Source organism: Lagenorhynchus albirostris, chromosome 13 (assembly GCF_949774975.1).
Source record: "Lagenorhynchus albirostris chromosome 13, mLagAlb1.1, whole genome shotgun sequence".
Classification (NCBI taxonomy): Eukaryota; Metazoa; Chordata; class Mammalia; order Artiodactyla; family Delphinidae; genus Lagenorhynchus; species Lagenorhynchus albirostris.
Genome location: NC_083107.1, coordinates 65,756,775 through 65,782,576, shown reverse-complemented (window position 1 = coordinate 65,782,576; position 25,802 = coordinate 65,756,775). Strand labels below are relative to the sequence as shown.

Below are 25,802 nucleotides of genomic sequence, written 5' to 3'. Positions count from 1 at the left end.
CTCATGGATGGAGAGCTCTCACAGGCCTTCTCTCTTGTCTGCCTAAATGTGGCTGCCATTGGCTACGAAGCACTTTCACAAGACACAAAACAGGGCACATTGCTGGTGAGGAGCCTCCCGTCATCTGAGGGGGGCTGTGGCTGTGCAGACACCCTGAGTCTCTTGGCTTCTCTCCTATACAGCAAGCAGGCCTTTCTGAACATCTAAGAGGAAGAGACATCACCCATAAGCATATTCAAGAAGACATATTCTGTGGCTGGGTAAAAGAAGGTCCTGAGGATTATAATCAGAAGAAAATACATGGAAGTTTGGTTACCTTTTCATCAGTGGATCTTTCAGAGGTTTGTCCTTGATTTGAATATTTAGTCTTCAAAGGCTGTGCTGGTTGTCAACCTTTTCTGGCTCCAACACCCTGAGTGGCCCACTCCTATCGGTAACAACCTCTAAGGCTGCCAGTGAATCTCAGGCTGGGGTATAATAATCTCCAAGGGTTTGGTTAGCTTGATAAGAAACAGTCAGTTTCTTCATTTTCCTCAGAGGGAAAGCATTTAAGAGTGTGTTTCCAAGGTTCAGCTGCTCGTTTAATAACAATAATAATTACCTTAATGTTCTTCAATAGGGGATTAGTTAAACAAATTATGGTACATCCATGGTAAATGATGCAGCCATTAAATTAAATGAAGTAGAACAATACACTGTATTTCATTAATGGTTACACAGCTCTAAAACTGTACCATGTGGGTGGCTTTGTGAGTGTTACAACTTGCGGGTGGAGATTGCTGTTAAGAATTTTGGAATTAAGGAGCAGGCCAGCTGCATCTTAAATTAAAATCAGATCCCTGGATGTGAGCCGAAATTGCATTTGTATCCTGGCCTCCTGAAAGGGGGAGAGAGAGAAGAACCCGGCATGAACAAGTTTCCTGGAACACCACTGGAAAGCAAAAGGGACGTTGTAAAGATGAGGATGAGACTGGAATTACAATTTCTGGGAGACAGCATGGTTCAGAACTGGCTGTTCCAAGTGGAGAACGATTGTGTGAGTCACTAAATGGAGGAAATCTCTGAGACTCCCTTGCGGAATCGGAATTTGCTGGTCAGGCTAGTTCAGAGCCAACAACCTGCTTGCCCACTAGCCACTGCCTTGGGGACCAAATATCTGGGAAGCACAGGGTTGAACTGCTTTCCACTGGGAAGATGCACAGGGAGCCCTATGCTGGGGGGAAGAGGAAATGTTTAAGAAGGGGTTGGAACGTGCTACAGAAAGAGGACGAGGATAAACAGACACCAGAGCAGGGAGATGCCACTACCCACCCAACTGAGCGTTTCCAAGGCCCCACCCAGAGCAGTGTTGGCAAGAGAGCATTTCTGGGTGGACGGGTCACCTTCACTTCTCTGAAATAAGCATATGGCAGGGTAGATAGCAACTGGGATGGGTACATCAAATTCATAACCTTACAGCTGGGACTTGGGGAACATTGACATCTCCCCAAATGATTGCAGTGTGCTTTCTGTCTGGGACCCAAAGAGCAAGGCACAAGGGTTCATGCACGCCCTCCCTGAGTTCCTGGGCCAATGATATGCAGCCAAAAACGAGTAAACCACAGGGTATTGGCCCTCAGTGTTACTCTGAGGTACCACTAAATGTGAGTGCCCGTGAGCTGAGGAAGAAAGAAAAGACACTCCAGCAGCCAGCAAGAAGCAGGACTGAAAAGTGGCGCTCAGGTCTGATGTCCAGGCTGGCGTGGCTCCACCCTTTGAGGACAGATCCCTGATGTTCCAGGTCTCAGCGGGTGTGGATAAGCAGGTTCCCCTGCCCAGGGCTCTCAAGTACTGAGTATAAGTCTCTAATTTGCTTTCCACGTGGCAAGATAAGGAGTGAGAACAATGTACTCCCATCATTCACCTTCAGATATTTCACCATGAGATTGGAAATGGCTTTGCATTAGTTGTCTGTCGCTGTGTAACAATGTGGCCCAATACTTAGTAGCTTAAGACAATAATGATTTATTATCTCTTGTGGGTACCAGGGCTCAGATATTCAGGCCAAGCACTGTGAGGAGGGCTTGTCTCTGCTCCACCAGCTCTGGGGCTTTAGCTGGAAGGAGCGAAGGCTGGGGCTGGAGTGATGGGAAGGCTCATCCACTCACACAGTTGACTGTTGAGGCTGACCACAGGCTGAAGGCCTAGCTGGGCTGTTGGCCAGACAACCAACATGTAGCCTATTCATGTACTTTGGGCTTCCTCAGGATATGGTGTCTGGGTCCAAGAACAAGGGAGCCAGGCAGATGCTGTATCCTCTTTATGCCCTAACCTTGGAAATCACATAGTATCACTTCTGTCACATTTGTTGTTGTTGTTGTTAGATTTTGTTGTTGTTGTTAGAATTGAGTCACTAAGTCTAACCTGTACTTAAGGGGAGGTTTAGATTCCCTCTTTTGGAGAGAGGAGTTTCAAAGAATTTGTGGACCTATTTAAAAACCCACATAGGCCTCGTAGTTACATAGATTATGACAAATAGGGATTGAAAGGCTGCTTGCTCCCCACAGTTCCTTTTCCTTACCATAACTAAGGTGTTGAAGCTTGAGGGGACTAGGAATTGAAAGGTATCATTAAGACTTTTGCTGTCCAATCCCACTACTGGGCATATACCCTGAGAAAACCATAATTCAAAAAGAATCATGTACCACAATATTCACTGTAGCTCTGTTTACAATAGCCAAGACATGGAAGCAACCTAAGCATCCATCGACAGATGAATGGATAAAGAAGATGTGGCACATATATAAAATGGAATATTACTCAGCCATAAAAAGAAATGAAATTGAGTTATTTGCAGTGAGGTAGATGGACCTAGAGTCTGTCATACAGAGTGAAGTAAGTCAGAAAGAGAAAAACAAATACTGTATGCTGACATATATATATGGAATCTAAAAAAAAAAAAAAAAGTTTCTGAAAAACCTAGGGGCGGGACGGGAATAAACGTGCCGATGTATAGAATGGACTTGAGGACACGGGGAGGGGGAAGGGTAAGCTGGGATGAAGTGAGAGAGTAGCATTGACATATACACACTACCAAATGTAAAATAGCTAGTGGGAAGCAGCCACATAGCACAGGGAGATCAGCTCGGTGCTTTGTGACCGCCTAGAGGGATGGGATAGGGAGGGTGGGAGGGAGACACAAGAGGGAGGAGATGTGGGGATATATGTACATGTATAGCTGATTCACTCTGTTATAAAGCAGAAACTAACACACCATTGTAAAGCAATTATACTCCAATAAAGATGTTAAAAAAAAAAAGATTTTTACTGCCATGGTGCCATTCCAACTCCAGCCTAGTATGTGAGAAGGAGGTAAAATGGACTCATTCAGCTCTAGCCAGCAGTGCCCAAAGAATCCCCAGAGAGGAATTCAATATGGTCCTAAGAAGATTATGATGTAAGAAAGGGAGGTTCTAGCCTGTAAACAGGGGGCGTTAATAGGAGGCATTATTAGACATTGGACATCCCCTTGGGAAGGTCCACAAAAGAAATCAGCAGAGGGGAAGGGGAACTGGACAAAACCTATTAGCATGTGAGTAGGAATCTCTCTAATGTCGTGGGTTTGACCCTGGCCTCTGCAACACGCTAGCTATTTAAATTACAACTGCCTTAACCTAGCTACTTAGCTTGTATGAGCTTTGGTTTCCTCAGCTGTAAAATGTGAATGAGAGCAGCACCCATCTCGTAGGGTTTGCGTGAGAATTAAATACAGGCAACCTACAGTGCCTGGCACCTGGCACATCACTGTCATGTTGTTGTTGTCCTGTCTCCAGCCTTTCCCCTCCCACCTCTAAAGAAGACTCAGTTTCTTCCTCTTTCTGAAGCTGAGGGGTCTTGTCTTGCCAGGGAAGTTTCTGTGAGCTTTTCCTATGTGAGAGGAGGGAAGGACCATGAGGAAGGGAAGAGGAACCGGGACTCAACGCTGAGGGACAAGTTTTTCATGGAATTTTGAAGAATGAAATGCAGGATAGTTCAGGGGTGTGAGCCAAGAGAATAGGAGAGAGAAAAGAAAACAGGGTTTTCTAAGACAGATCCTTCATGTGGTTCAAAAAATATGAATATGAACTTGAGTTCGTTTTTAATTATCTTTTGGTTGTCGTGGCTATTTCTTTGATCAGGACATTGCTCAGAATCTAGACCGTGTGGAGACAGTTTTGTAGGTGTTTGTTATACATTTTGAACTAAAACTAAGGCTCAGAACTATAGATATAGCTTGATTCTATTTGTGTATGCTTTTGCATAGAAAACTTCTGGAAGAAATACAAGCCACCATTAACAGTAGTTTTCTTTGGGCTGAGAGAGAGACTATTACTTATTTTGTACTCTTTGGTTCTACTAACTTTTTCTTTAACATGGGCAGATATCACTTTCTGGATCTACTTGACACAAATTAGGTGTTTGTTTTTGTTTTTATAAATAGCCATTTATTAAATACCCATTAAATATCTGTGTTAGAAATTTTATATGTGTTATATCTGATCTTCATAACAACTTTACAAGATTGATTCCATTATTTCCTGTTTTATAGATGAGAAAATTAAAGCTTGAAGGATGAAATGAATGTTTTAGTTAGGAGATACACACACACACACACACACACACACACACACGTATATGCATATATATAGAGAGAGAGAGAGCCAGAGAGAGAGAATTTTTGGCTCACATGATTGTGGGGCTGGCAAGTCCAAAGTCCATAGGGCAGGCCGGCAGGCTGTCAGCGTGGGTAAGAGCTCATGCTGCAATCTTGAGTCTGAATTCAGCAGGGCAGCAGGCTGGAAACTCAGGCAGGGTTTCTATATTGCAGTTTTGGGGATAATTTCTTCTGGAAACCTCAGTCTTTGCACTTGAGGCCTTCAACCAATTGGATGATATGTTTATATTAAGTTGAGTAGTGATAACACACTACAAAATGTCAACCAATTGGATGATATGTTTATATTAAGTTGAGTAGTGATAACACACTACAAAATGTCACTTTTTTTTTTAACAAAAGCAAGGAGGTGATTCTCACGAGAGTTGGGACACTGCTGCCTTTAGGAAGGAGTGAAGAATTGTTACCAGAAAGGACAGGAGGGGGTAATATTCTGAAGTGCAGGTAATATTATTTCTTGACCTGGAGGTGGTCGCACAGATGGTCATTTATTCATGAAAGTCTTCATAACATTTTTGTTTCATATACTCTTATGTACATGGCTATGTTTTACAACTTCAAAAAAGTTTTCAACAATCAACTTAGTTGTTGCTCTCTTTTATTTATTTATTTATTTTTGGCTGCGTTGGGTCTTCGTTGCTGCGCACGGGCTTTCTCTAGTTGCAGCGAGCGGGGGCTGCTCTTCGTTGCATTGCGCGGGCTTCTCATTGCGGTGGCTTCTCTTGTTGCAGAGCATGGGCTCTAGGCACTCAGGCTTCAGTAGTTGTGGCACGTGGGCTCAGTAGTTGTGGCTTGCAGGCTCTAGAGCGCGGCTCAGCAGTTGTGGCGCACGGGCTTAGTTGCTCCGCGGCGTGTGGGATCTTCCCGGACCAGGGCTTGAACCCGTGCCCCCTGCATTGGCAGGCAGATTCTTAAACCAGGGCAGATTCTTAAACCAGGGAAGCCCCAGTTGTTGCTCTCTTGATGCAACTGAAGACTGGAGATGCTGGAAAGGACTCCCCCCGCCCACCAGGCAGAGTGCTTCAGCTTCGAGGGCCAGCTCCCGGGTCAGGCTCTGCTGCCCCTCCCTGCAAGGACCACCTCCTTCACCTGCCTCTCAGCCCATTTAGGGCTCCTGGAAATTGCCCCTCCCGCATTTCAGGGCTCCTTATCAAGAGGAGACACATCTCATTGTGGAAAATTTGTTCTGTTTCACTTAAGAAACAGCATTTTCTTCCCCTGTCTGATGTGTTGATTAGATTTCAGACAGGATTAGCAGGGTTGATGGCATTAGGTGAAAAGTCATCTCCTTTGGAAACAGCCCAGGAAGTCTGGATTCCATTTTTAAAAGCGTTGGATCCCATTAAGATGAAATATTGAGAACCGTGTGGATTCCGATTTGATGGGAGAAGTCAGAACTCCAAGTACTGGCAGGCCCGTGTGGACACCTCTGGGGCAGAGGGAGGAGGGTGGGAAATGAGGATAACATAATTTGTCAGTAAGAGCAGAGAATTCTCAGCAACTCTCTTCCTCAAGAACAAGTGATCAACAAATCAAATATGGCCCATCTGCCATCTGCTGAATGAATTACAGTACACCTGTACCATGAAATAATGTGCATTCACTTAAAATTTCAAATTAGAGTTATACCAATGGACTTGGATAGAGTTCCACCAGGTATTATTATTAAATGAGAAAAGCAAAATATTTTAGCTTTTAAAGCATCTAAAATATGATCCTATCATATAAAACCATGACAAACAACCTCCCCATTTATGACATGAGTACTTATGTACATGAATATGTGCCTCTATATGAGTCTACATATATGGAGAAAAATATGGAAAGAAACATACAAGATTGTTAATATCAGTTACCCCTGGCAGGATTTGGGTTTGTGGTAGGTGCTGAAGAGGGTGGGGGAGAGAGGAAAGTTGGAACCAAACAAAAGGGAACCATAACAAAAAAGAGCCAACGAGTCTGATGTGATCACATTTATGTGTTTATGTAAAAATGAATAAGGGGGAGGGTGTTAAACTGTGTGGTGCATCTCTACTGCCTCTAGCCCTGCCCTGGGCATTGTAAATAACAGAGGAAGGCTCTGTCCACTAGAAGCTTACACTCCCTTTGGGGAAACAAGGCATAAACACTTGCAACACTTGGTGTCAACATAATCTGACACTCTAACCTCTGTCTTCTGTGTTCTTGTTTATTTAACAAGCATTTCCGGAGCCCACACTAGGCGCTAGTCATGGTCACTGCCCTAGGGAACATATCTAGTTGTGGAAAATGCAATATAATTAGAGATGGATACATAGAGGCGCTGAGTAAATATTCATTGCATTGGGTTAAAATAGCTATAATTTGGACACAGGTGCTATATAAGATTTTTGTCATTATAGTCAAATCAAGATCTAAAGGGACCTTACTACCTATCCAGTCTGACTTCCTTATAATTACATATGTGGAAACCGAGGCAAGTAGATGAGAATCGTCACTTGTAATGTACAGCAGAGCTGGGATGCCAACCCACAGCTCAAGGACCACTCTTATTTCTTTCTGTCATAGTGTGAAGTCTTCAAGCAGAACTGAGAACAAATAATGCCTGAATGAAGCATTTGACATTTTAGTCATGTTTCAGATGAGGCAGCTGATATAATGGGGAAAACATTGTGCTATAGGTTGAATTCTGTCCCCCCAAAAGATATGTTCAAGTCTTAACCTCTGAAACCTGCGAACATGACCTTATTTGGAAATAGGGTCTTCAGATGTAATCAAGTTACATCTGATGAGGTCACACAGGATTAGGGTGGTCCCTAAGTCCAAAGTGACTGGTATCCTTATAAGTAGAGGGAAAAGACATAAAGGAAGTTTAAATACCTATTACAGAGTGAAAGAAGTCAATCTGGAAAGCCTACATACTGTATGAGATTCTGGAAAAGGCAAAATGATGAAGACAGTGAAAAGATCAGTGGTTGCCAGGGGTTAGAGGGGAGGGATGAATAGTCAGAGCACAGAGGATTTTAGGGCAGTGAAAATACTCTGTGTGATATCATAATGATGGTTACATGTCTATACAGTTTTTCCAAACCCACAGAGTGTACAACACTGGGACTTCCCTGGTGGTCCAGTGATTAAGACTCTGTGCTTCTACTGCAGGGAGTGCGGGTTCGATCCCTGGTTGGGGAACTAAGATCCTGCATGCTGCATGGTGCAGCCAAAAAGACCCCCCAAAAAACAAACAAACAAAAAAACACAGAGTGTACAACACCAAGAGTGAACCCTAATGTAAACTATGGACTCTGGGTGAACATGAGGTGTCAGTGCAGGTTCGTTGATTGTAACAAATATATCACACTGGTTGGGTGCGTTGATATGGGGGAATTTTGTGTATGTGGGGAGCCATAGGGTATACAGGAACCCACTGTACTTTCCACTCAATTTTGCTAAAACTGCTCTAAAACGTATAGTGAACCTAAAACTGCTCTAAAACGTATTGTGTATTTAAGAAAAAAAAAAAAGAGACACCAGTGCTCATCTCTTGATAGATTGAAAAATGCCTCTCACAGATCTCCTGCCTCTGGTCACCACCGTTTCCTGGTAGCAGTGGCCAGTGGGTGGGATTACAGTGAGGCCAGGTGTAGGAAAAGAAACATGCTGGCTGCCTTCAGCACTTGTTAGCTTGCAAACAAAGAGCTTTCCCTCCTTGTTTGACCAGGGGCCAGGAGGGGGCGGTCCTTAGCAGGCTCATACACCACTGCAATGCTCCCGTTGAAATAGGAGCGTGATCTTATTTTTAGCAGATCTGTGTGTCAATGTCACCCTGAAATGAAAGTGCCTGGATGGTGGCAGGACATCATGCTGGGGGCTAAGGGGTCAGTAATTCCAGGGTTGTGGCTGTGGGACTGGATGACAAAGTATGACCCAGAGTTGAGGGAGGGGAAATGTCACAGTGCCTTCCATCCCCCCACAATAGCCTGTGTCTTGAAGGTGGTGAAACCAGGAGGAGGGAGGCAGCTGTGGCAGAGAGGGGGTTGCCTCCCCCCTCCTTTCCCTCCTCCTTATCATTTTGGAGCTGTGCTAAGCACTTCACATGCATTTCTTTATTTCTTTCTTTTTTTTTTGTCTTGCTATTTTCTTTCTTTAAAATTTATTTTATTGAAGTATAGTTGATTTATAATTCTATGTTAATTTCTACTGTACAGCAAAGTCAGTTACACATATACATTTATGTATTGATATATATATGTATGCATTCTTTTTCATATTCTTTCCCATTATGGTTTATCACAGGATACTGAATATAGTTCCCTGTGCTATACAGTAGGACGTGGTTTTTTAATCCATTCTGTATATAATAGTTTGCATTTGCTAATCCCAAACTCCCAATCCATCCCTCCCCCACCCCCCTCCTCCTTGGCAATCTCCAGTCTGTTCTCTATTTCTGCTTCACATGCATTTCTTTGTCTCTGATTTAGTGTCTAAAGGTGACCCCTCTCCTTTTATGAGCTGTGGGCCCCTGAGCCTATCACTTAACTCTCTGAAGCTCAGTTCCCACGTTTGAAGTGGGGACATTAGCACCTGCGGGGGGTTACTGAGGGTGTGGGGTAGTGGAGACAACCCAGGCTTTGAGTCAGGCGGCCCAGGGGCAGTTCCTGAAGTTCTGCTCACCAGGTCCCTTCTTCTCCTTGCACTAACAAACAGATAATCATACCCCCTGCATAGGATTTAGGGGAGAATTTAAGGGACTTAATGAAAACCTATCACTTGAATGTCTGCCCTATACCAGCCATTACACCAGGGCTCCAACACACACTCATTTAGCATGACACCTGATGATAGCATATGAGAGATTAAGCTGTTCCCATTTCACAGATGAGGACACCGAGGGCAGAGAGGTTAGGTCTCAGAGCTCGGACCTAAAGCCAGGCCTGGGGTCCACTTTCTAAGATAAGTGTCTGTACAGCAGGCACTGACCCTTAGCTCACAGGGCTGACGTAGGAATCAAATAACAAGGCATTTGTAAACAACGCAGTGAAAACAGTGCTTTGTAAATATAGGCAGCTTAAAACAAAAAAGTACTTCTGTTTTTTAACTTGACATTTAAAACTTGGAGAACATCACAAATGTTATATTCTTGTGGATAGTCTTATTTAGACTAAAATTGCAAAAAGTGTTCACCAACTGAAAATATTTTTACAGCTCCCCCAAACTGTTTACTAACAAGCATCCAAAGGTTTGTTTTTATGGTACTGATGTAGTTTTGAATGTCAAATGACAGTCTGCTGGGATGGAAAATCAAAATAGGGCTTTTTGTTTAAAAAAAAAAAATAGGACATCATTTAGCCCAAGTGGAAGATACTCAATAAAAAATCTTAAAATACACTTTTTTTCCCTGGTGGCTGTCACATACAGTCTTTCTCTCTCTCCCTTCCTCTCTCTCTGTCTGTACTGCATTCCCTCAACTTTGCCTCCTCTGAGCTTCTGCGCTGGCTCTTGGTTTCATTTCTTCTGTTCTCTCTTCACTGGGTGTTGACTGCTGTTAGTGACTAGTTGTGCTGCGGACGGAACTCCCTAGGATGGACGCGAGGGCTGCAGGCGAGGTCCCCTGGGCAGGGCCAGCTTTATAGACATGTGGCCAGTGCAGTCACACAAGGCCCCGCACTCCTAAAGGGTCCCTCCACTCTTGGTTTAATGCTCTGCAGTTGCTGTCTTGAAATTCTTAATAATTCTGTCTTTGAATTTGTGTTTTTGAGTGAAGTCTGATGGGACAGTGGAGCCTGGTCTCATTCATGGTCCTTCCCCTTGCCTCCTCCCGGGGACCCTCTTCCCTGCCCCCTGGGGCTCCAGGCCCTGCCTGCCTGCCCCTCCCCACCCCTCTCCTGCAGCCACTGCCATTCTCTGCCCAGGGGGTGACCAGGTCTCACTGGAGGGACAGACCCATGGACCTGATTACAGGTATGGGGAAGGTCATGGTCAGGCACATGCCCTGCTCCCACCCCGCCACATCTCAGGGTGGGGTTGCCAGCAGCCGTCCTCCTTCAGGGCTGGCATAGGTGGCCTGGCTAGAACCTCCTGCCGACCCCTGATGGAGGTACAAGTGCATCTGGGTGTGAGGATTGCAATCCCTTGAGGTCACCTGGCCTCTGTGGCTTGAGGTGGTAGCCCTTCAGCTGTGGGAGGGGAGAATGACTTTCCTAACCCAGCAGGGACCCTGAACTTTTATTTTGCATGGGGTCCCCAAATTATGCAGCTGACCCTTCCTCGGGGGTCTCTCTTCCAGTACTTCAGTGGGCACCAAGGTCCCAGGTCTTGTTTCATTCTTTTCCTGCCTCCTGGATTCCTCCTCCCCACTGTCCTTCACCTGTTTCCTCCCGTTCTTTCAGAACTCAACTTAGATGCCATCTCGGTGGGCGCCCCCGCCCCGCCATTCCCAGCCCTCGTTGGTGTCGCTTTCCTTTCTCTGCTTGTGGCACCCAGTGCAGCCTCTGCCATCAACTCTGGCTCTAGTCCTTGTACCCTTGACCTCTTTGGACCTCAGTTTCCTCTTTATAATGGGGGAGGGAGGGTTGGCGAGCTCTTGGAGGCCCCTTCCAGCTCTGCCTTCCAGTCCGTGATTCCACACGTGTGGGTCTCGACCCCCAGCAGGAGTGTGAGTAACGTGCAGAATGAGACCTACCCTTCCCCTTGTCTGTGCCTCAGTTCCTACCCCTGTGCTCAGCACATCGCAAACACCTGACAAATGTGCATTGCACTGGATTGTGAAAGTCTGTAAAACACTCAGTTCCTTGGAACAAAGGCACAGCAGGCCTTTCGGACTCTCCTGCAAAGGGATCTCTTCAGGCATGTGACCTGGTGTGGCTTCAGGCTTTCAGATCCATCTCATGTCCATCCAGCTGCTCCCAGTGGGCTGAGGCCATCATAGTGCAAAGCCTGGGTCAGCCTAGAGGTGGCCTTTCCTGGCTGTGTGTCCAGCAGAGGCCACTGCTGCCCCAATGTGGGTGCCCTGTGTAATCTTCCCTGATGGGCTGGTAACTGTCTACTCAAGCAGGGTGCACCCTTGACCTTTTGCCCCAGCCTGAGAGTCAGCTGCCCTTTGCCCCTGGCAGCCAACTGGCAGCCACTTGGCCAGAGACCAAGGGGGACGACAGCTTGAAGGCAGGCAGCTGGCCTGGGAGTCCAGCCTTCAGATGTCAGCCCATTCCAGGGGGAGGAGCACAGGTGATGGGAAAAAAGCAAGAGAAAATCACCTCCTCCAAAGGGCATCGATGTCAGAGATATAGTACAGATTTGAACACATAGGGTGGGGAAAGGAAGACCAACTCTACTCCCTCGGACTTCTCAAACTTGAGAGTGCAGAGGAAACACTTGGACAGAGTATTTAAAATTCAGATTCCCAACCTCACACATGAGAGAGTCTGACTCAGTAGGTCTGGGGTGGGCCCTGGAATCTGCATTTGTATACTGTCATGGAAGAAGGTGGGCTTTGGAGAGTCTTGGGATCAAAGCCCAGCTCTGGGGTTTATCTTTGTGTCCCTGCACCCCTCACTTTATCCACTGGAGTTTGATCAGAGAGGCAGAGCCACGATGAGTGATACCAAGTAAAGACATTTGGGGGAGAATTAGGCATCACACAGTTGCGGATCTGGTTAAGCAGTCTACATAAAGTCATCGTTTCTGCATCCAGTGTTGGGCCTGAAGTCCCCTGGGCCAGCAGTTGGGAAGGAAAGATAGATGTGAAGTAGGGGAGAAAAGGACAAACTGGAACCCACAAAAATGAACTGGGCCCCTCAGGGAGAAACTGCAACTTGTATTTGTCTTGCTTCCTTTCAGTGACGCAGGTGACTTGCAGGGTTAGTTGGTGACCCACAGAGCCATACACACAGCTGGCCCAGGATTTGGAGAAGCAGATGGAGAAGACTGGGCTGGAGCAAGAGGGACAGTGGGCTCACAGCTGCCACACACCAACGAGGTGAGCCAGGAGCCCAGCAGCAGCCTGCGTGGCGGGTACTGGTTGGATGGGGTTTAAGGAGTGCCCTTTATACAAACAGATTTCCCTCTCCTAAAATATATTTTTAAAATTTGACAAGAAAACCTGAAAATATAGAACGGATTAAACAAGGAAATAAATAAATAAACCCATAATTAAATAATCCACAGCTACTGTTAACATTTAGGGTTTTGTCTTTTACATATTATTCTATTATATATTATATACACACACACATCTGTATTACATATAGTTTCACAATTATAATTAATTTGTGTATACAGTTCTGAATCCCACTTTTTTCTCTTAACATGATTCTTGTATTTGCCCAGTGATTAAAGTTCTTGGAAAACATCACTTTTATTTTTTTTTTTAAGATTTTTTTTTTTTGATGTGGACCATTTTTAAACTTTTATTGAATTTGTCACAATATTGCTTCTGCTTTATGTTTTGGTTTTTTGGCCACGAGGCATGTGGGATTTTAGCTCCCCGACCAGGGATCGAACCTGCACTCCCTGCATTGGAAGGCAAAGTCTTAACCACTGGACCGCCAGGGAAGTCCCCTGAAAACATCACTTTTAATGGATATCATTGTCCATCATAAAGCTGTAGCATAATTGTTCAACAATTTCCCTATTGTTGAACATTTATGCTATTTTCTGTATCTTTAGTGGCAATGTCATGAACATCTATATACACCTTAGTTCCTATCCCAGAATATGTCCTCAGGAAGATGGAATTACTGGTTAAAGAGCACCAACATTTAATGCTTTACCCCCCAAAGAAACCATAACCCAAACATATAGAAAAAATATACAAAGAAGGTGTTTCTTCCTACTCTCAACCCTCAAGCCAGGAATGCATCCAATTTTGACCGTTTGCCTAGTACTCAGTCAGGAATGAAGAGTGGTTCAGTGATACCCAGCTCTGATTCTTGAGTGATTAAGGCATGAGCCCAGGCAGCAATGAGCACCCTGTTCAGGGTGCCAGGGGACTCTGGCTCGGGGCCCCTCAGCACTGAATCGCTGGACTGACATGTGTTCTCCCCACCGTGGAGAGGAGATGCAGGGTGGAGAGGGGACACAGGGTGGAGAGGGGATGCGGAGCAGAGGAACCATTCTAGCCCTGCCCCCCCCAGCACCCTCCCTCACTGGAGCCCTGCAGGCTGGGAGTGCCGGCAGGAGGCCCAAGAATCGATGGTCCTGAGGCCAGTGTTTCTGAGGTTTGCTCTTGGCCAGAATTCAGAGTAGGGAAAAGAAAACTGCATCTGGGTCAAGGTGAACCTGTCTGGTTGGAGGTCCCAAGGCTACACAGAGGACAAGAGTGATCAGAGCATTGAGCCAGGTGTGGCAATGAAGGAGAGCAAAGATGCTGGTTCACACAGGAACCCCGCCGGAGGAGCCCTTCCATCTGAGATAGTAGCCCTCCCTGCGGGTGGTCAGCCACACAGTCTTAAACCTCCACGACTTACATCTTAGTGCCAAGGCCATCCCTTCATTTTAAAAGGAAGAAGGAAGAAAACTAGTACTCACTGGGGATTTGCTGAGTGCCAGGCACTTTAAAACACAAGGGAGGCCTATTAATCCCCATTGTTACAAATGAGCACACCAAGGCCAAGAGAAACAAAAGGCCTTGCTTAAGGTTATGGGGCCAATTAATTAAGGGCTAGGGCCAGAACTGGGTGCTTCTCAAGCCCTGGGTACAGAGGCAGGTACAGTAGGGAGAAGACCACTGAGCTTGGGTACTCATCCAAGCTCTGCTGTGTATTAATTCTTTGAACATAGGGATGGTACTCATGCCTTCTGAGCGTCAGCTTTCCTCTTCTGTAAAATGGGGGACTGCTTGCTTTGTAGGGTTCCTGTTCAGAGTAACAGGGATGATGCTTGAAAAGGACCTGGTATCATCCTTGGCCCACAGGAGGAGCTCACTAAAGCCAGTTGTAACATTCACTACTTTTGCTTCTGTCCCACCTCTTCTGGGAGCCCTGATGGGGAAGCCCATCCAGGTATGGATGGATCACAGGGATTTCTGGGAGACTTAAGTCTCTGGAACGAATCCCCTCACTCCCTGACCACCCCACCGGCCCCCATCATGTTCGACCCCAGCGCAGAACGCTGGCAGCTTGATTACTTTGCAACACTCTGGCTTTTCTCTCAGAGCAGAAAGAAGGCTCCGGACTCTACATCACTTTCATGCTCCCCAGATAGACCTGGTCCCCAGACAGAGGAAGGACAAGGCTCAGAGCTGGGGGTGGGGGTGGGGAGGAGGTAACTGGAGCATTACCTGTACGAAATGTCCAACGTCCAGGTGATATTTTATCCTGCTCCTTGTGAGGGTCTCCAGTGAGCAGAGGACTGTTAGTGGCCTGCGCTCTTGGTGCCTAGGCCTTTGCAGACCCACCTCAAGTTTTCCTGGGGGTTTGGCTAAGCGCTCCCACCTCAGCCCTTTAAAGGCTCTGGGCTGAACTCAGCCACCTCCGACAGGACCACGAAGGACCAGCCAAGCACTCGATGGCTGCCTCCCAGCCCGCCTGGGAAACATTTCATTTTCTATTTGCAGAATCACAGATGTTGACTTTTGATCTCTTCCTCTCTCCCTCTGGGCCTCAAATCAGTAATGACAACTATTTCATTTCTCTTTAATTTTTTTTCTTTTCCCTATAAAGAGAAAATGTCATGAGGGCTCAGAAAGGCTGTTAAAATATTGTAAGAGTTTATTACACACTGGCTACTGGGGTGAGAAAGAAAAGATCTAGCCCTCTCCACGTAAAGCCAGTGGCAATCATCAGAAGGGGGCTGAGTGGGGCACCTTTAAAGGCAATGTTTTTAACCTTCCGCGTATTTGTACACCATCCAGGGATCTTGTTATGGTGCAGATTCAGATTCAGTAGGTCTAACGAGCTCCTGGATGAGGGAGGTCCACACTGCTGGTTCCGGACCACACTCAGAGAAAGATGTTGAGGTTCTGCCTGTCTCTACCCTGCTCCAGTCCTGAAGTGCTGTGATCTATAAAACCCTCCCTGCCATCTCCATGCAGCTGGGGCTGTGTAGGTAGTGCTGGCCAAGCTTCTCTCAGCAGACACTTTAATATAATTAAAACCCACACTAGATTCTTATCACTTCTGTTCTGTTTAAACAGAGGATATTCAGATATATACACATTTCCAGAGATGTCTTTGTTTTTTGGGTTTTTTTTTTTTTTTTTTGCCACACCGTGAGACATATGGAATCTTAGTTCCCCTACCAGGGATCAAACCTTCGCCCCCTGCAGTGGAAGTGCAGAGTCCTAACCACTGGACCGCCAGGGAAGTCCCCAAAGAAGGTGTCTTTGGACCAGAATCTGTCCCAATAGGTCACACAAAGACTCTTATTGGGGGTGGGGGTCTTCCTTCTCTCACTCCTTTCCATCCTTTGGGTTATTTGTCATTTTTTCAAATGAAATTCAGCTCAACCATTATGATATCATGCTGAACCTTTTGCCACTCCACAAATGGGCAAGTCTCTGAATACCCAGTGAAAATTACCTTTTTCCTTCTATATTTGCTAGTTACTTATTTAAAAATTCATGTTCTATATATTTAGAGCACATAGGCTTAACTTTAAGAAAATGTATTATATGACTGAAACATAATGCAGTGGATAATTAGGGTGCATTAGAAAGTGACCTCAGTTTCATAAAAGGATTCACTGCAGCATGCCTTCAGGTGATGAGCTCTTTTCTGGTCATTTAACTATGAAAATCTTGCTCTCAGAGATTCTGATTTAACTGGTCTACGGAGGGACTAGGGCTCTAATTTTTTTTTTAAAGCTCCCAGGGTGATTCTAATGCACATCCAGGTTTGAGAGCTACTAGACTAAATGATGTCAAGCTTCCAACTTTAAACTGTTCAGATGACTTGCTGTTCATTTAAATTCAACACACATTTTTGTACACCTGTCGTGTGCCAGGCACTATGTGAGGCTTCAGACACATGAAGTCCTGGTTCCTACATTCAAGGCTCCCACAGACTAGCAGGGGAGATAAAGCATTCAGAATTAATTTTTTCTGGAGACCCCACAAATAGTGAGTCAGGGAAACGGTGTCTGTAATGTACAAATAAAGGGCAAGGAAGGAATGGGCAAACCTGCCTGTATCTCCTCCACATCATCACTAGCCCTCTCCCTTCCCTCCAAAGGGAATAGAAGATGGATTAAGTAGGAGAACAATGAGCTGCAGGGCAGACGCTTGGCAATCAGATTTGGGTTCTGGGGAGAATGGGAGGGCTCTGGGAGGCTGAGGTGTGTAGCCATCCAGACTGAGTGATTTCTTTTTTTTTTTTTTTTAAATTTTTTGGCTGCATGGGTGTTCGTTGCTGCGCGTGGGCTTTCTCTAGTTGCGGCGAGCAGGGGCTACTCTTCGTTGTGGTGCGTGGGCTTCTCATTGCGTGGCTTCTCTTGTTGAGGAGCACGGGCTCTAGGCACACTGGCTTCAGTAGTTGTGGCATGCAGCTCAGTAGTTGTGGCTCACGGGCTCTAGAGCGCAGGCTCAGTAGTTGTGGCGCACAGGCTTGGTTGCTCTGAGGCATGTGGGATCTTCCCGGACCAGGGCTCGAACCCATGTCCCCTGCATTGGCAGGTGGATTCTTAACCACTGTGCCACCAGGGAAGTCCCCAGACTGGGTGATTTCTTAATGCAGGAATGCAAAACCTGCCCGCAAGTGGCAAAGAGTATGAGATGATTCTCAGCAGCTCCTCTGCCAAAACTGTCAAGATATTCAAGTTGCCTTCTCCACCTCCTTTTCCGAACATGTCCCCAGCCTCCCGGTTTGGGTGCTCTTCTCCCCAGATGGCCTTCCCTGGTCCCCTCACTGCTCTAGGTCCCTCACCCCATCCAGGCTTACCTGTCCCCAAATAACCTCTCACCAATGGTAGTTCTGACCCCTGTGCTGCAGGCATCAGTGAGTGGGGCTGGCTTCCACATGGAGCTATGAATGGCCAAAAGACCCACTCAAAAACACTTGCATTGTAAGGTAGGGACTCTGTTCTTCCAAATATCACTCCAACGTGGGAGAATTCAAGAATGAGATGTTTTAATAAAGGCAGAACCAGGCAGCCCCCAGCTTACACTAATCCACCGAAGAGCAGAGCAAATGGATTTTGGCAGAAAGTACCATATGCCCCAAGCATTCCCCTTGACCTTACTTCTGGGCCTCACTTCTGGGTCAAGTGGGATGCTCTCCCACAAGGGACAGAGAACTTGCTCCCAGGCCAAGTTGGCCAAAGGGGAAATGGGCTGCTTCTCAAGACGCTCAGCTTCCGCATTTTGTGAGGATATGGGGTGAGGTTTGGGGGCAGGACTATTTGAACAATGAATAGGGTGTTGGCTACTTTTAATTGTGCGTTACAGGGAGCCTCTAAAAACCACTTTGTGACCTGCCTCTAGCTGCCTTCCAGCTCTATGAATCTTTGAGATATTTGAACTGAATTTAGGAGGTCTCCTGCAAGTGGAGGAGTCCTGGAAATCCTGCAAAGCCATGAGTATGAACAAATATTAACTGGGACTCTCCTCAGACCCCACTCTGTGACCCTCAAGTATTTCCTATCACTCAATCCTCACGGTCATTCCAAGGGGTAGATATTATACCCATTTTACAAATAAGGAAACTGAGGCTCAAAGAAGCTGAAAGATTTGCCCAATATCCCACAAAAAACAAGCAGTTTCGAGCCCAGGTTTCCTAACTTTTAGTCTGATGCTCATTGTATGATATTATGATTTGTATTCTGTTCAGACACAGTAAGAGCTGGAAAAATCCCAGAGTATTTATTCAAGAAAGAAAGTGATCTCAAAGAAGAAGAAATGGATTTGGTGGAATTGAATGGATGGGTTAGCTCAGGGCAATCTCGTGAGTTGCCAGCAGAGGGCAGAAGCCTGCCATTCTATATAGGTGCTTACATCCTTTAAAGCCCACGGAGGTCTGGGAGTAAGTGTAGTAAGAATTTTTCACCAAGAGGGAACCCAAAGAAAGAGTAGGAAAGCACCGGTGTGGACCGCTGTGGTTTCAGGTGGCATGCATCTGGGAGCCAGGGGCATGGAAAGAAAAGCATTCTCCTCTTCTGGGTCACCTGCACCCAGAAGGCAAGAGGCCTACAGCAGCACAAGACACTGAAACATGCACGGATTCGAATACAAACAATCCAAGATTTGGGTCCTCAATCCCCCAGTGTCTATCTTCTGTCACTTTCCCTGTTTGTGCCTGCGTCTGCATCCGTGAAAAGAAGGTAATAACAACTACCTCGTAGGATGATCAGCTAAAGTACTTTGCAAATTATAAAATGTGCTGGCAGGTTAGTGGAGCTGGGTTTGAATGAAGGCTGCTCTAGTGTCTCACTAGCACGTGAGCTGTTGACAAGGAGGCCACGTTGACACCTGTGCTGGGAGGCCAGGGGAGGGGGTGTGGAGCTGGGGATGTGGAGGTGGTAGGCAGAGGAGGGGATGCCACTGCCCCCATTCTCTGGTCAGGGTCACTCTGACCTCAGGACACTCCACTCCAGTTGACATGCTTCACATGGGCTGCCTGTCCTCCGGGGTCCTGTGTCCTCAGAGGAGAGCCCCGAACCTCCCCGGCAGCACCTGAGAGGCCTGAGTTTCAGTGATGTGGCCCAGCTCCCTCAGCCCCAGGGATGGTGGGCAGAGTTCCTTCCCAGCCAGACCGCTCAGAACTGAAATGCTGCTGGTGAGGCTAAGTGCAAGAGACCAAGGACCCCGTTGCTGCTCACCCCCAACCCGGCACTCGTCACAGTAACAACACTTTACAGTTCTTCCCAGGAGCACAACTTCCCATCTCATTTGTGATTTTGTTCACCAGGCCAACAGTCCTGAGAGGGAGGTAGGACAGATACAGTTTTAACTCCAATTTTTTAAGAGAAAGAGACTCTCAGCCAGCTTAACAATTTGTCCAAAGTCAAGCAGTAGTTAAAAAACAACAACAAGAACAACAATGACAAAACCCCAACCAATTCAGAACCTGGTCTTATGGCCTTAAAGATACCACCTTGTACTAATGTTTCTATCAAGAGAGATCTTCTATCTCTTTCCATCTGCTTTCTCTCTTTTTAAACTCCTGGTATAGACATATAAGGTCATCATTCTCAACTTATATACATTATCATCGTCAAGCTAAGCAAAGACCTTCTCTTGTTTTGTTTGATTTAATTTTATTTCCTTTTCCTATCATCCCCAATTTGTGTTCCCACTCAACACCTCTTCTTACCCCCTAAATGGGCACCTCCTCTGATTTGGTTGGTTGGTTCTTTCACGGATTGATTGATTGATTCATTTATTCATTTGTAGGCTTGAGCCAGATACATTTCTGACCAATAATGTGTTTATGATGCTATCAACAAGCATTTTTTTGTTATTGTCGTTCACAACTCATGGACCCTAATTTTGATTCCTTTTTTTCTACACTTCTAGTCATTTCCCATTTATATTTATATGCTTTACTCATCCCCTACTCCTGCATCCCTAAGTATATTACCTGCTACTTGTGCCTACTTAATTTGTTTTATTCTTATTGGCTTCTGATTTGTTTTATATTATTCTAGACTTTTTATCATCTTGGAAGTGTTTCCCTCCTCGTTTTGTATTATTTGTTTATTTACTGTACATGCTTCTGAGTCCTTCATCCAGGTTGGTGACAGTGATGTCCACAATCAACACATTAGTCAGTCCTCACCGTCACCTAAAGTCCGAGTAAGCTCCTTGTAAGGCTGACAGTAAATCACTGAACTCTTGCTTTGATCTTTTACAAGTTTTACATACTCTTTAATAGTTGGATGCTGAAGCAGTGGTGTCCAATAGAACTTTCCGCGATAATGGAAATGTTCTATACTTTTGTACTGTCCAGTATGGTAGCCGCTAGCGACGTGTGGCTATTTGAACAGCTGCAATGTGGCTTGTGTGACTGAGGAGCTAAAATTTAATTTTAATTAATTTAAATTAAAATTTAAATAGCTTCATATGGCTACCTATTGGAAAGCACAGATCTATTGCATTACTACTCAAAATGTAGTCCCTAGACCAGCAGCATTGCCATCTGGAAGCTGGGAGCTTGTTAGAGATGCAGAATTTCAGGTACACCAACTTCTACTGAATTAGATCTGCATTTTAACAAGATTCTCCATATGATTTCTATGCACACTGAAGTTTCTGCCCTCCTCCCCAGATTTACTGAGATATAATTGACATATAATCGTGTAAGTTTAAGGTGTACAATGATGTTGATTTGATATACTTGTATATTGTGAAATGATTACCATCATAGTGCTAGCTAACACCTGCATCACATCACATAATTACCATCTCTTTTTCTGTGGTGAGAACATTTAAGTTCTACTCTCGGCAACTTTCAAGTATAAATACAGTATTATTAACTATAATCACCATACTGTATATTAGATTCCCAGAACTATTTCATCTTATAACTGGAATTCTGTACCCTTTGACAAATATTTCCCCATTTCCCCCACCTCCGGCCCCTGGCAATCACCATTATAGTCTATTTCCATGAGTTCAGCTTTTTAGATTTCACGTATAAGTCATATCATACAGTATTTGTCTTTCTCTGTCTGACTTGCTTCACTTAGCATAATGCCCTCAAGGTCCATCCACGTTGTCACAAATGGCAGGATGTCCCTCTTTCTCATGGCTGAATAACATTCATATATATATATAAAACATATGAATGGATAGAGAAGATGTGAGATTATGTCTATATCTATATCTGTATCTCACATCTTCTTTACCCATTCATCCACTGGCAGACACTTAGGTTGTTTTCAATCTTGGCTATCCTGAATAAAATGCTGCAAAGAACATGGGAGTCCAGATTTCTTTTAGAAATCCTGTTTCCATTTCCTTTGGATATATATCTAGAAGTGGGGTTGCTGGACCATATGGTAGTTCTATTTTTAATTTTTTTGAGGAACTTCCATACTGTTTTCCATAGTGGCTGCACCAGTTAACATTCCCACCCACAGTGCAGAAGGGTTCCCTTTTCTTTACATCCTTGCCAGCATTTGTTATCTCTTGCCTTTTGGAGGACAGTCATTCTAACAGGTGTGAGGTAATATATCATTGTGCTTTCGATTTGAATTTCCCTGATGATTAGTGATGCTGAGTGCCTTTTTACCTGTTGGCCATTTGTATGTCTTCTCTAGAAAGATGTCTCTTTAAAAAAAAATCAGAGCATTTGTTTGTTTGCTATTGAGTTATATGAGCTCTTTATATTTTTTGGATTTTAACCCCTTATCAGATATATGATTTGCAAATATTTTCTCCCATTCTGTAGGTTTGATTTTTTTGTTTAATTTTTTTCTCTTTAAAGGTATTATGCGTCTTTTGTAAGAATGATACTCAAATACATCATGGCTTGTTTTGTTTTTGCTATTTTGAAAAAAACTGTATGTTTTTCATATATTTTCTATTTTAATATACTTTCTATAGGTGATATATCAATAGAAGAAAGATATTTGTGACATCTTCATTGAGCAAACGCTGAGCTTTCTTATTAGTGCTAATAATTTTTTTATTATGTTGAGTTGTCACTGTGGTCGGTCAGAGTTCTCTCTCTTTCCTTCCTATAGCTGTTATTTATTTTTCTGATTTTTATTGCTTTAGCTAAGTCTCTAGTACTATGCTGAGCCATAGCAGTGATAACAGGCACCCTTGATTGTGGGGATGAATCTAAACTTTCTCCATGTAATATATATGTTGTAGGCACTTAATATATAGCCTTCATCAAGTTGAGAAAATAAACATTTATTCTAGTTTTTTTGGAGACTTTTTAAAAAAATTCAAAAGTGTTTATTTGATACAAATGGTTTTCACAATAAAAGTTCAAATGTTTTTTAAAACATTTCTTGAGATAATCATGAAATTTTTCTTCTTCTGTTCATTAATGGTAAAAATTACATTAATAGTTTTTTCTCACATTAAACTTTCGTGTATTCTAAAAATAAACCTTACTTGGTCATAACTTTTTAAATACACTCTTGGATACAGTTAGGTAATATTTTATGTAGAATTTCATATCAATATTCAAACATGAAATAGCCTTATAGTTTTTTGTTTCTTTTTTTTTACCATCCTTATCTGACTTTGTAATGAAGGTTAGACCAGTCTTATAACAAAGGCGAAACTGATTTCTATTTTCTGGAACAGTTTGTATATGTCAGGGTATTATCTCATCCTTATGATTAGGTGGAACTTATCTGTAAAACCATCTGAGCCTAGGGCTTTTCAGGAAGAGGGGAGGTCTTTGATTACACTGTAATTCTTTATTGAATACTTGACAATTCAGTTTGCTGTTTATTACTGTTGCAACTTTGGAATTTCATATTTTTCCAGAATTGTATCAATTTTAATGTCTCCAAATTTCAATTTTTCATAATATTGTTAGTCTAAAACTTTTTGTGCTGGTGCTTCTTTCAATATTAATTGCATGTTTACATATCTTTTTTCTTCTTCTAACTTTGTCATATACTATTTGTATATTTTACAACCTTTTCAAGAAACCAGCTTAATGTCTTGTTGTTTCTGCACTCTGTCTCTCTGATTTCTGACATTATGTTATGTTTTCCTTTCCTCCCCTCCTTCTGCTCCTCCTCCTTCTCCTCCTCCTCCTCCCTCATCCTTCTCCTTTTCCTCCTTCTAGGTTTATTCTGGAGCTTTTTTCTAGCTTCCTGCATTGAAAAATTGGCTCTAAGAATGTTTCAAAAGGGGTTTGGAGTAAGCCCTCTGAAGCCTTATATACTTGATACTACTTTTATTTTACTTGCATTTAAATGATGTTTTGGCTGGATATAAAATTCTAGGTTTGAATTCCTTTTCCACCAACACTAAAAATATTACTTCATTGCTTTCTTGTATGCATTTTTGTTATTGAGGTTTCGTATCATTCTGATTCTTTTTCCTTTTTCATTGATCTACTTTTCCTTTGTAAATATTTTGAGAATTTTCCTTGTTGTTAATGTTCTTAACTTTTACTACAATATTTCTAGGTGTGAGTTCCTTTTTTTTAATCTATCTTGTTTAACACTGAATCCTTTCAACAGAAGTTTTATATTTTCTTTATTTCTACAACATTCTCAATTACGATACCTTCAAATATATCCTCCTGCCTTAATTCATTTTCCCATTCTGGCTCCAAAGTCTGTGATACTAACCACTTCACTATCCTCCCGCTCTTGAAAAGAGAGTCAAAATTTTGTTGCCCTCGTCTGCTTAGGCACTGCCTCCTTCCCCCACGCTAAAAGGCCATGATAGGGGCCTATTTTGCCTCTGTATTCTTAGTGTGTCAGTGCTTCCTGTGTGTTGAATGAAAGAATTAAGAGAATGGAGGAGTGGCGGTGACCACAGGGCTAGAGCAGGAGGTGCTGTTGCAGCCGGGGCAGCAACCAAGCCTCATGACAGTACTGTGTGCCCACACCCAGGTGTATGACCTCTACAGGGTGGCAGCTCCTTAGCAGACCCCTCCCTGTGGGAGGAAACACCTAGGGCAGCCAGCCCAGCCCAGTCATGTTCTAAGATAATGACCTGGGGTGAGTGCCTGCCATAGCTTTGACCAGCTCTCCATTTGGCTCAAAGCTCCCTTCTGGCAGCTGTGGGGCTCCCGATGTGAGGCCGGTCTGACTCCTTCCTGTCCAGCTGTGGAACCAATGGCAAGTTGCCCTCCTCTTTGACCCTCAGTGTTTTCTTCCATATCTTGGGGAGAATGTTACTGTCCTTTCCAGCTTCCAGGGGTGTAAGGGGCAGCAAAAAAATATTTAAGTGCTTGTAAACAGGGTGCTGCTCTCATCAGGGACAAACCACAGTGCATGTAAAACTCTCTGATCCTGGAGTCTGCGTTCAGAAGGGAGATCCCACATGGGGACATGTGGGCCTTGATCTAACCCTGCTTCCTTGGAGGGGGTCAAGACTCCCCACAGGTCTGTGGCTCTTCAGATCATTTGAAAGAAACCTCTGGGAGCTAGACCCAACTCCAGTTGGGTGATTCCATCCACCCTTCACCCTCCCCTCCCACACCCTCACTCACAACCCTATACTGTATTACCTCACTCCATCCCCCCACCATTCCCTGCTCTGGTTTCATTGAGGCTCCATTCTGACCTTCCCTGCTTGTAAGAGGGTCCCAACGCCCAGAGCATTTCCCTTCCCCTCTGCCCAGCAGAACTTCTTTTGCTATGTATATAACTTATGTCCTGCTCTTAGCTAGGCCTAAGCTGAGGAATTCAATCTAAGTGTTCCTTGGATGATATGGGCTTACTCCTCATAAATTATATATATATATATATATATATATATATATATATATATATATTCTTTCAGTAGGGCACCCAAAGTCTTAACACAAAAGTAGAAGTACCAGGTCTCTTGGCAGCCTGGTGGCAGGAAGAGGGGAGGGGTTGTTCCAAGACCTTCAAATAACCCATTTAGGCAGTAATGTGGACTCTTGAGAATATGCCCTTGGTGTCCAAGGCACAGACATTTTTCTGAATGAAATTCTCTCTTTTGGACCCAGGCTATCAGCTCTTTAGAACCACCCCCCTTACTTTCAGCTTCTCTTTTTTTTTTTTTTTGCGGTACGCCCGGCCTCTCACTGTTGTGGCCTCTCCCGTTGTGGAGCACAGGCTCCGGACGTGCAGGCTCAGCGGCCGTGGTTCACGGGCCCAGCCGCTCTGCGGCATGTGGGATCTTCCCGGACCAGGGCACGAACCTGTGTCCCCTGCATCGGCAGGCAGACTCTCAACCACTGCGCCACCAAGGAAGCCCTCAGCTTCTCTTAATGGCCACTCCCAGCAACCTTTGAAACTTTATTGATTCATACTATTTTCTACCATCTCCTCAGTTTTATTTTTTAAGTAGATCTGATACCCTTTCAATATTCTTGCTTTTCTGATCTTCTTTCATAAAAGTCTTCCTCTTCTATAGCTTTATTTTAAGAGGTTTCAAGCATGAGGTAAGAAATTAGATTTGATTTTCTTGGGCACCATCCAACCCTGAATTCAAAGATTCTGTGAAATTTGCAACATGGTTAACACTAAACTAGCACCACTGAGGACCACTAATGATTAAACCTGCAATAATGTGGCTGGTGCCCTT

The 25,802-nt window shown here is 44.3% G+C and overlaps 1 protein-coding gene across 1 annotated transcript in view; it reads left to right on the top strand.

Moving 5' to 3' along the window:
* The first annotated feature begins 206 nt into the window (after positions 1-206).
* The window catches only part of LBH (LBH regulator of WNT signaling pathway), a 68,964-nt gene continuing 43,368 nt past the window's right edge, over positions 207-25,802 (top strand). Inside the window, exons 1-2 of the mRNA XM_060169921.1 lie at positions 207-341; positions 12,506-12,644. Coding sequence (XP_060025904.1) covers positions 12,583-12,644 — 62 coding nt within the window. The 5' untranslated portion in view covers positions 207-341; positions 12,506-12,582. The remainder of the gene's footprint in view (positions 342-12,505; positions 12,645-25,802) is intronic.